At 37.3% G+C, this 12,085-nt stretch overlaps 1 protein-coding gene across 2 annotated transcripts in view; it reads left to right on the top strand.

Annotated features, from left to right (window-relative positions):
- The window catches only part of FCHO2 (FCH and mu domain containing endocytic adaptor 2), a 4,043,518-nt gene that overhangs the window by 2,461,397 nt on the left and 1,570,036 nt on the right, over positions 1-12,085 (top strand). For both annotated transcript variants that reach the window (XM_044063938.1, XM_044063939.1), the window contains one exon: positions 4,529-4,644. In XM_044063938.1, the coding sequence (XP_043919873.1) occupies positions 4,529-4,644 (116 nt within the window). The remainder of the gene's footprint in view (positions 1-4,528; positions 4,645-12,085) is intronic.

Below are 12,085 nucleotides of genomic sequence, written 5' to 3' on the forward strand. Positions count from 1 at the left end.
ATTAGAGGCTTTTCTTAACTTTGTTCCATTCTCTCTGGCTGTTACTTCATCCCATTTCATATCCTGTTCCATTCTCTCTGGCTGTTACTTCATCCCATTTCATATCCTGTACGTTTAAACTTCTTATTCTTTCTTTAACTTCTTCTATCCATTTAGCATCGTTGTTATGTTCCACAGGATCTTCATAAGTACTTCTCCAAAATCTACTTTGTCTTTTTTTGGTGGTCTTTCAGTTCTTTTTACCTTGTTTCCCAGTTCTCTATAAAACTTTTTTGGTGTCATCAGTAAATTGCATATTTTGTTGTTGTTCTTCTTTCGGCTTTTCTCGGTTAGGGGTCGCCACAGCGGAACTCCGGTCCACTGATGACTGGCAGTAGATTTTTACAGTGCCGAGGTGCCAGCTCGACGCCCAGCCTTCAACGAAGGCACGCCCATTCACGCATGTCTTTCGAATGCCACTCGACTGCGGGGAGGACATGCAGATTCCACACAGAAGGCGCTCCAGCTGAGAATCGACCGGGAGAACCTCTTGCTGTGAGGCGACAACGCTACCGCTGCACCACCGTGGCTTGTACTTTTCCTTTATATTTATCTGCATATGTTCTAAGTTTTTTCGCCTCTGCTAAAATTTTCAGTTTATTTGTGATAGTATATGACAGATCCTGAACTGTTCTAATACTGCACATTGCGTTTATCTCGTCTATCTTTCTAAGTATTTTTGTTGATCTGTTCCCTCTTCTGTACTCTTCTAACAGTGACACTTCTTGTCTTAATTGCTTTATAGTTTGCTGTATTTGATACTTCCATGATAGTATTTAATTTCTCCCCTTCTTTTCCCTCACTACCCTGTGTTCTTGTGGTAGAACTTTATCAGTTCTTAATTTAGCAGCTCAGTAATATATCCTGTTTACTTCTGTTATATTGCATGGATCTCTACGGACAGTCCTAATTACTGTGTTCATTTGTTTTTATCAAACCTTTGACTCTGAGTTTTATTGCCCTTCTGCAGTCTATTTCTTTCATTGATCTTAATATGTCTATCTCTATTAAATCAAGCAACTCTCCTCTTAGCTCATTTTCTTCTAAACTGAGGGCACATTTTTTGTTTTCCATTTCCTGCGGGCATTCCACAGAAAGTAATATTGCACCTTCCTGTGGCACATTCTGTTCAATTTCATCCTGTGCCATCCATTGCCCTGTTATATGGGAACTCACTGGCCTATCACTTCTCAACATTGACTGCATCAGAATTTCCACAATTTTCTGTTCCTTCCCTTGCTGTCCAGCTTCAAATGAATGTTTATACTGGTTTCCTGTGGAAGGCTCCAAAATATCTTAATATGGCACCTGACCAATTGCTTCCTGTTGTACTGGTTTCCCCTTAAATTGGAGGTCCATTGCTTTCTGAATTAGATTTTCTGTACAGAATCCTTTACTTTGCAGGTACACCATAACCTCAGTTTCTATTTCTTTAACTTCTCCATTACTAATCTCCTTTTCTACTTTCCCTCTTTGTCTTCTTCTTTTTTGTATTGTAAAGTTTTCCACATCTAGATTCCTTTGTCTGTATTTCTCTTCAAATCTCTTTGGTGCTGCTCTTTTTGTATTGATTAATTTTGCTTTCTCCTTTGGAATTTGAAATCTGGATTATTGTTGGATAGTAGTCCACCATGTTAAATCTCATGTTCTTTCCCATGTCCATATTTCTTCTTCAGATGTTTTCTGATCTTCCTGCTTCTCCTTACTTTTGTGACTCGTTCCATCATGCTGTGATGTAACCTGTGTTAGACCATCTTCATCAAATCCTTCACTTCGCAGGCACTATATAACTTCAACTTCTATTTTTTTAACTTTTGTTTTACTAGTCTCCTTTTCTATATTCCTTCTTTGTGATGTTACTTTTTATTGTGAAATTTTCCATATCTGGATGCCTTTGCCTATATTTCTCTTTGAATATCTTTGGGGCTGCCTTCTTTATATTGGTTAATTTGGCTTTCGCTTTTGCATAAATATTTCATCATATCAAATCTGTCTTTCTTTCCTAAGTCCATATTTCTTTTTTATACTTTTCAAAAATCTGTAAGTTTTGTTTATTTTTTCGCACTCTCTCAGATGCTTTTTTTTCCAAACAGATCAAAGTTTCTAGTTCTGTATATTGTTTTTCACAAATTTGTTGTATTAATGAACACGTTTTTTTATTTGAAGTTTCTGACAGTTTTTCTTGTGGAATCATTTTTGTTTCCTCTAATTTCTCTCTCAATCTTTTTCTATATCTTGTGTCTGGAAATTCTGGGCTTTTTACATAATAGTAACACTACATAATTTCTTTCTTATACTGAATAGTCCACTCTGTTGTCTTTATGGCTATTCTTTAGCCTATCAGTTTTTTCTGATTTTTGTGGACTGCTACTTCCTTCTACAACAGGGGGGGCCATCCACCCCCTGGGCCTAGCCTAGCCTCATTGTAGGAATGTTTCCGTATTTTGAGGATTGTACACTGTCATTTTTGTCCAGTCCTGACACCAGTGCACCTACCATGATTGGGCACTTTTTTATTCTGGGTCTTGTGCACCCAGCTATTTTTTTTTTTAATTTTTGACCTACTTCTGTCCATGATGTATGCTATATAAATACAGTCTATATATCAGTGTTGTCTTGTTGAGATTTTATGAAAAACAGGGTCTACCTCATGAAGTTACTCAGCAAGACTTGAGGATGAATTCAGTTTCAGCAGTACTTCTCCTTTGCTTGATTACTTCTCTCTCCATTCGGACCATTTCTGAGCTCTGACTGTGTGACCAGATGAGACTTCAGAACTGAGCAGATGTAGTGATATCAGATGAAGAAATCCCAACAGTTAGCACACAATGTAATATATTTATTATTATTAATTTATTATTTGACAGGATAAAAGGCATCAAGGAAATTCATTTTTTTGCATCTCTCAGTACATCTTGGCTAACAGATTTCATTAGCTGAATTTCTTAAATATCATTGCTGTGTAGTGAGCTAACAGACATTTAGACTTTGTGTTGTGCAGCCCTACATTATTAGGACACAGTCTACTCCTTGCCTGAGTTTCTACTGTGTCTGTCTCACCATATGGAAAAATGAATTAAAAAACTTTTCTCTGGATAGCTTTCAGTTATCTGACATACCTCAGACCAGCATCAGTGACTTTCTGTTCTAGTTGTCCCACTCTTAGCCTGTACTTTTCAACCCCCTCCTCCCATAATATCCCAAGAGTTAGGACTGAATGCAACTTTTCTGTGTCTTGTTTTTTTCACACCTTTTCATGAAACATAGTTTTTAATATTCTTGAGCCGTCTTCACCATAGAGTGTAATACTGAGACTAGGCTTCTCTGTAGCCATCTCTCTCTGTCTTCCCTCTTCTGCATGAAGAGGGCTATGTTATGTTAAGGATAACTAAAGTTTATGGCATGTAATTCATCCTCTTTATTTATTCTATCTCCATTAAAAAGTCTGCTTTCCTCTGAGAGAAAAAAACTGGTGGATGGCATTGCCGCTTAGATAAACCTGCACATATAATTGTCTTGCATTAAAGTATACGCATTGCTGCTTTGAGTCTAACTTGTTGTAAATGTTTCTTCTGCAGAGTCACAGTGACTTTTTCTTCAGTATTCAAGACATATGACAGAATTGTGAAGATTGTATCTGAAATCTGGATTATTGTTGGATAGTAGTCCACCTTTTCTATGGACAGTTTTAGACTTTCTGGAAGAATATGTGCTGCCTTCGATTATGGGTAATGCAGGAGTGAATTCCCTTTTAGTGAGGTGCAGAGATCCTGGAGTTTGTTAAAGTAAGGGGGTGCAGTGGACATAGTCATTCCATGGGAAAGTGGGAATCAAGGCTGTCTTCAGGAATGAAGATCCTGGAGTTTGTTAAAGTAAAGGGGTGCAGTGGACATAGTCATTCCATGGGAAAGTGGGAATCAAGGCTGTCTTCAGGAATGAAGATCCTGGAGTTTGTTAAAGTAAGGGGGTGCAGTGGACATAGTCATTCCATGGGAAAGTGGGAATCAAGGCTGTCTTCAGGAATGAACACACATTACAAATTGTACTGCAGATTCTGGTTGCTCCAGTGCAGAATTAAAAAAAAAATGTCCCTTGTTTTTATGTCAGGAGGCCACAGTTACAGAAACTTAGATCATATTCTAATGTTGTGGTATAACTCTGTTTAACTTGTCCTCAAGTTTCTGTTTCCACTGCGTAGGTCTGGTGTAATGATAGAGACAGCTGGATTATATACTGGCAAAGTAGTGACGGCAGATTGGGTAGAATAAATAGAATGACTTGCTTTTCATAAATGCTGTGGTATAAGTTTGAACTTTATGCAGGTAACATGGCTGTGCATAATTACTAGAAGTTTAATTTCTGTTTTGAGGGGGTAGTTTTCCAAATGCACTGAAATTGAAAAAAACAAGAAAGTGTGATTATGCTTTGATAATTAAGAACTGTTGGCAGCTGTTTCTGTCTTCACATGTAGACTTTTTTCTCTCAACAGTTTCTGCACCTGGCAGACCTACAACACCCCTTGCTGCAGGCGCTATAGTGCCACCACCTAGGCCTACTTCCAGACCAAAGCTTCCCACAGGCAAACTTGGGGGGATTACAGAAATAGTAAGTAAACCCGGATGTTTTCTCAAGAAATTCCATTTAAAAGTGATGATTGTTAGACTTGACTGTAATGTAGTACACTTATCCACGTATTTGAACTGTAGGAAGTGCATATCTGTGAGTATCCAGTAACCTGTTAATTCTCAAAATCAGGAGCCATGATAAGCGAGTTATTATTTTACTCTCGTTGCTCCTTCAGTATATCTACTAGCGTAGTGGAAGAAAAAAATGCAGTTTTGGTAAGCTGTTGTTTTTGTTAATCTTATTTTTTGTGTGTCACCATTCTCAGAAACAGACTTGTATTACTTTAGTGGTTTAAGTGCCAGGCAGTGGGATGTTGTGAAGCATTACATTTCGATATATGTAATACCCAGGCAGTGTAATAAGCTAGCTACCATGTCCTAGCATAGTTTCATGACTGCTTAGTTTACCACTTCAGTTCCTATACTAAAAAGACTTTCACTTTTTGTCTGTTGAGCTTCAGAATTTCAGTCAGTCTATTGGAGCAGCATTCAGTTCTGGAATTAATGATTGTTTTGGATGTCAGAGCCTTTTAAATCTGGCATTAATTTCACAATTTTAATTTATTTTACATACTGTGATAAAACTTGTATAATGATGTAATGACACTTGGCATGTGCATTTTAGATGCTTTAGAATAGTATTGAGGTACTATTTCAGCAATTCATAGTGGAAGAAACTTTTTTCTAATACAAGAAGAGCAGTGTAAAGAGGAAATTATGTTATGGTGTGGTTACGAAGCAACACTGATATAATAAGAGTTAGACTCGCTCATGTTTCTTCAAAAAATTGTATGCCATTTGCTTGTGTAGTTAAGATCCTGAGGGAGAAATACCACAGTTTAGCGCTGAAGTTGCCTAGCCTATAAGTGTTGATGCTGTCTGAAGAAAATGTTTCTATTAGAGAATACACCATAAAAATCAAAGAATGCCAGCTATGCTACAAGCATTGAGATGAAGTTGTGAAGGATTGTATGTCCTTTCTGTTTGATACTCTGATCCTGTACGAGTTGTAAAACTGATTGTGTTCATATTTTCAGACTGTTCTCAGGTTACTTGGAATGTTTGTGATGCAGTAGTTTCCCTGGACAGGGAATTTATTTTTTGCATTACATGAGCTTTTTTTAATAAGTAGGACTTGAGAGAGTTTTAGTCTCCGGAAAGTACAGTATACAAAAATAGCATTCTTTCACTATCCCGACTTTTCTATTTTTTAGCAGATAATAATTTGTTATGATATTAAGGAGGACTAGAATTGGATTTATTTCATCAGTTTTGTCAGTTATTTTGCTGCTCTTTAGTCTGGATGCTGCGACATTTATTTTTTCCTGAGTTTTTTTAGTAAATGCTTTGTTATCGACGTTCCTTTAGTAATTCTTGGTATGTATCAAAATATTATTGCCCTTATTTAATAATGTGTGTTGGCAACTTTCAAAACAGACTTCTTTATTGTGTCTGATTTTTGGATGGGTTAACCCACTTGCCTCTGGCATATTTGTTTTTACTTGTAGTGAGTTTTCTGTTGAGATCTGTAAATGGTTTAGAGAACTGCTGTTAAGTGAGAGAAGATTTCACTCACAAGTTCTTATTAAATTGCTTATATGGTAGCAGTTCAGTGTTCTTTTGTTTGTTTGTGAGTTGTAGCAGACCTTAAAGGCATGCAGCCTGTGAGTGAGACCTTAGTAGTTTTGTCATAAGAAGACAGCAGTAGAGCTCTTAACTTTTATAACCAGGATGAATGGTCAGGAAGCAGACTAGTTATTTGTTGTTTATTTAGGGATAATAGACTACAGTTATCACGTCACTATCCATCAAAAATATACTGTATGTGGTTACCAGTGATGAACCCTACCCTTTCTAACAGTAAACCTATGCTGGTGGGAATAGGCAGACGTGGGGCATCTGTTACTGGTATATGATAAGTACATTTAGTATTGGGAGAATAATTTTGGTTTAGTGACTAATACTCAGAGTCTCTTAAGACAGTAGAGGTTAAGTTGGATATTTTTGCTGAAGCATTATGTATAATAAGGTCTAACTGTATGCAATTGTTTTTTTTGGGGGGAGTTAGTAACACCAACACTCCAGAAATAATGACTAGCAAGTACAGTCTAAGACCGTATGTGCATCTTAACTGAAATTAAAACATGCACACTATTATTGCAGCCACTTTTATTTTGCAGAATTGCATTACATCGTCTTAAAGCTGCATCAGCTGAAAAATATTAAACATGCATGACAACCTTTACCAAGTGATGAAATGCATACATATTTTTGGGAAAGTAGTCATGTAATAATATCAGTTAAAACATATTGAAAAATACTAACTGAAGTGTTTGCAACATGTTCTAATAATCAGCTGTTTAAACTGCATATTTACTATAAATATGTATCATAAGACATAAGGAAGGTTTATATATGATTGTAAAAACATATGTCAAGTACATCAGTAGAGTGGGCCATTCTGTTCTGGACCAGCAGCTAGTTTCCATATCTGCTGTGATCTTTCCTGCCAATGGATTTACACACACATGTAGATGTATGTGTCTGTGATTATGCAAGTCGATGTACTGCACATTAGATCGACTTACATAACACCAACTAAACACATAAGATTGGCTATACAGTGTGCATGCTTCAAGATATCACGTCGGAGCTTGGAAAATCAAAAACTTTTTTTTTTTCAGAAGGGCAAGCCCCTCACACTCTGCTACTTTTATGTAGCTTTGAGATAGCATGATATCAATATCCCCGACCTCAGCATTACATTGATCTGGCATCACTATTGATCAGATTTCCTGTCAACGAAATGGTATAGGCAGAATACCTGCTGACTGAATGAACAGTCGACTTTATCTGACCAGTGTTTGACGTGTGTGTGTGTGTGTGTGTCTGTAAAATGTTAATTTGATCGAAAACGCTTTGAACAAAAACTCATTTGATCAAAACCACAAAACATCGAAAACGTCTCTTACAATATGTGTATCTCTAAAACCTTTGTTGCAGGCAGGCAAGCACCTCCTGCACATCTCCATGCCCCTAACTTAAATATATTAACTCCACAGTTGCACAAATGCAGAGAAAAGAGAATACTCTTGACACACTGAATTACTGCACATACTCAGACTTCTAAACATAGAGGTACAACCTAACAGTGGGCATTATCAGGAACTTTTTAATAACTAAAACTAAATTGCATTAAAATTTCTATCCTCCAAAACCAAACTAAGTCATTTTCTACAAAGTAACATAGTTTAGATCAGACGTGATTATGTCATTTGTGGTTTAACCAAATGAGTTTTAGATCATATTTACTTTAGATTAAATGAACCTTAATATGCACCCACCCCCCTCCAGCTCTCTCTCTCTATATATATATATATATATATATGTATATATATATATATATGTGTCGATATAGATACATGCGTATACATATATATAGCCTTTTTGTTAACCAAATAAATGCACTGGTCCTCAGACCATTTTCAGCCACAGCCTGGGCAGCAGGTAAATGTGTGGATAGTTTAGAGCACTCAGTCAGCTGACATGTTTTTTGGAAAGTGGAAGAAAATGAGAATACCCAGAAAAAGTCCACAGAGATATAGGAAGAACATATGAACTCCAGACAAGGGCGGCACAGTGTATAGCATTGTCGACTTGCAACAAGAGTCTCTCTTTTATGCAGAGTCTTTATGTCCATCCTGTGTTTGTGCAGGTTTCTCCTGGGTGCTCAGGTTCCCTCCCACACTCCAAAGACATGCACTAGGTAGATTGAACACACTAAATTGGCCATAGGTGTGTGGGGAGGGGGAGTGCTCGAGTGCCCAGTTGTGTGCTATAGAACAGCTATGGCAGGACTAGCCACCCTGTGGTGTGAACCCTGGCTGTAGATGATTGGTACTTTTGAAGTGACACCCTGACCCCATGTGCAAAATTGGGAAAAGGGATTGTGGATGGATGAATGTAAACTCCACACAGTGACCAAAAGGCAAAACTGAACTTCAGACTCTGGAGCTAGACGGAGGAGATCTTAACTAGTGGGTCACAGTGCTGCCCATGCCACTTTGCTATCTTAGTAGCAATTTTTTTGTCTTTGTACTTTAGTTGTAATTGCAGTTGTTATCCTGGGTTACTTTTACTCTCTGTTTATGTATGACACTGCATAATTTTTTGTGGAGCTTTTCTTCCTGGTCCTCAGCTAAAAAGGGATTTTTGCCCAATTAGTCTTTCTCGCACAATAAATGGAAATTTAATTACTTAGCAGTGACCTTCTCCCAAATAGTGATTCTATATACATGAAAATATGAGGCAAGAAACCTTATGCACTGTCTGTGATTAACCTGCATATATCATCAGTTACTGGAAACAGTTTCAGAAGAAACATCAAGATGTGATTATCAGCATTTCTGCCTGTGAGCTGAAGACCCATCTCATTAATGTAGGTAACTGTTTGAAGGCTTGCATACAGTCACTTAAGCTTGCATTTAACACAGCAAACAGGACATCTACATTCATTTTGGGATAGTGCTAAAGTGACCCATTTGATTGCAGGTCTCCCTTCTGAGGTTCAGCAGACTTTGCAGAATGCTCCCTGAACCAAGTGGAGCTTGTTTGACAGATATGAAGAAGGTCCTATCTAGTACCAGGACCATCCTGGGGAGGATAATTGATGCTTGCTCCTCCATTTTGAGGGAAAGGGAGGCAGCATGGCTCATTGCATTGGGGGACACCGGCAAGAATACATTGTAAGCAACACATAGAGCCTAACATGCCTGCCCTGCAAATGGTGTGCCATTTGGCCATGAGGCTAAGCATGCATGCAAGCTTGCATGTACCTCCTGAGGGCAGTGATGAGAGTCTGCAAAACTACCATTGGGAATAGAGGACAGGATGGTCTGCAGGATTTGCAAACTTGCCCTCTCCTTAAGACTTGACTCTTGCCTCCACTGGGGAATAAGTAGGGTGGAGGGCTGTTGCCCTAGTAGTGCTATAAATGGGTCATTGGGTGCCAGAAATAGAACTGTTAGGCTAGCCCTGCAGACTAACAAAAAAGGTTTTATCTGGCTAGGAGAGGTCAGGAGGTCACCTTTTTTACTACCCATATAAGACCAGTTCTTCAGTAGTTGTTTCAAGAAAGTATCTAGAAGGCAGACTTCCTAAATAGCTGCAAACTGCATATCACATTGACTAGAGGTCTCCCAGTAAAAAAAAAAAACGAGAAGGCTTAAAAATTCATTAAAAATCATTAGTTTGGGTAAAATTCAGTTATTAGTTAGTAATTTATACTGCATGGATGCTAACAAAGAAGAAATGTAGAAGTAGTAACTGAAAATCAAACAAATAAAATATGAAAAAGCACTGTCTGGGAATAACGTTGAAGCCGTTCATCAGAAATTAGTTCATGTTTAATCTTTAGTACTGGAGAGAGCCTCTAGTAATTCAGAGGAAAAAAATACATCAAGTGTACTCAGAGGTGTTTAAAATCAATGTGACTTTGGAGAAGTATATAAAGTCAAATGACAAAAGGCTGGGAAAAAATAGAAGAATCTTTAAGTGGTTATTCAGGTGAGCTGATAAGTCTGCAGAAATCAGAGACTGAAATTTGTGAAAGACTGATTGAACACGAGGCTTCTCAAGAAGAGCTCTTTCAAAAAGCAGAAGTAGAAGACAGCATGTAGAGAAAACCTGAGATTTGTTTTCTGCTTCTTTTGCTATACCTTAAAAAGTACAAGTGTAGACTGCATTGATGTTATCGAAGTGCAAATAAACAACTGGAATGGTGTTGCATAGTACAGTTAAACTGAGAGGGCATATCAAGTGTAGAATCCAGATCTGGGTATGAGAAACTATCTAAGGCTTGTATTAGTAAAGATGCAGTCTTTCCAGCAGAAAGAGCTTGTCTTGATAAAACTGTGGCATAAGAAAAAAGGTATTAAATATTGGGGACAACAGAGCATTTATGGAAAATTATTATTCTGTGTACATCAGGTGGAAGAGAAGCATATATATCCTGGTTGTCAGGGAATGTTGAGAGTCAGGTATGAGATTCAAATTCCTGTATTGATCTGTCTTAAGAATATTTTTTTCTTGGAAGAGAAAAGACTATTTTGGATGCAGAACAAGCTATAAAGGAAGAAGAGGTTAGCCAGCAAGGAATGAACCAGCAAGGTGAAGAGACTCTACTTCTCAGTTTTCAGACAGTAAGAAAGGCCATAGACAGACTTTGCAAGTGAAACATTTTCCATTGTTCCAAAGGCAGATGCTCAAATAAAGAAGACTAGCAGCAATGTGATTGTTGTGAGTAACTGAGAGCTGTAAAGCATCAGTCCCCACTGTAAGTAGTTTAGACATGTGAAGTGTTGTTCTGCGAGATGTAATCAGTGAAAAAGACTGGAAGTTTGCTGACTGCATTAAACCAATGGGAGCACTGTAAAGCATAACCTCCACTTTGTCATTAATGTTTATGAGGACACTGGATGCATTAAAGAAGTAACTGTAGGTTAAATATCTTTTGTTCCTATCTACTTAAAACTTTTGTGAGGTAAACTACATGTTGTTTTGTAAAGTAGTTCTGTATAATATGCAGTCAGAAGTATTTAAATGTAAAATAAGGGAGAGTTGTGTCAGTGTCTGCTGAATTGCTGAATATGTGATAGTGATTTTAAAATCAGAAGTATTTTCTCTTAATGTAATTTATCCAGGCATTACAGTGTGACGAGATAAAAAAAGATGGAAACAGGAAACTTATAATTATTTTATTGTTGTGATCTTGGGCTGCTGGAACTAGAATGAAATTGTGCATTAATTATATTATTGAATTAAAATACAGTATGTTTGCCTGGTTTCATAGAGGCGGTTGCCAAATTCATTTTCATAGTTTCGGCTGTAGATGAGTGATTTCAAGCAAAACAAATTAAAAATGAAGAGAAAGTTGTGAAAAAAAAATGAAAAATATAGTAATTTCTTGCATTTGCGAAGTAACTAGCTGTTTTTCCTATTTACACCTGCTTTCAGATGAGTCCAGCATGAGTTCAGTGAAAGTGTGTGTGAAAAACCGAGGGGTTCCCAGCCCAGCCAGATAGAATTTTATAAATAATTCCATGTCATTGTAAATATTAATATGATCCACAGGCTTGCGTAACAAATGTAAGAAAACTGTGTTATGTTCTGAACTTCAAAAATGTAACCACAGTGCACCCTGCTGGAAGAAAGCTAATGAGTAAAGCATTTTATGACTGATCTCAAGCTAGGAAATTCTTTCCATTATACTAAGACAGAGATAATTACTAGGTTTTACATGTAAAGTGTCTTTTATTGCTGTGGCTTCCTGGCAGGTGCATATTACAAAAGGAAATGTTAAAAGTTTAAGTTCTGTGAGCCTGGGAAACTTAAGTAGAAATGTCAAGAATGATGTAATCTGA

This window comes from Protopterus annectens, chromosome 2.part2 (assembly GCF_019279795.1).
Source record: "Protopterus annectens isolate FY-2018-M chromosome 2.part2, PAN1.0, whole genome shotgun sequence".
Lineage (NCBI taxonomy): Eukaryota > Metazoa > Chordata > Ceratodontiformes > Protopteridae > Protopterus > Protopterus annectens.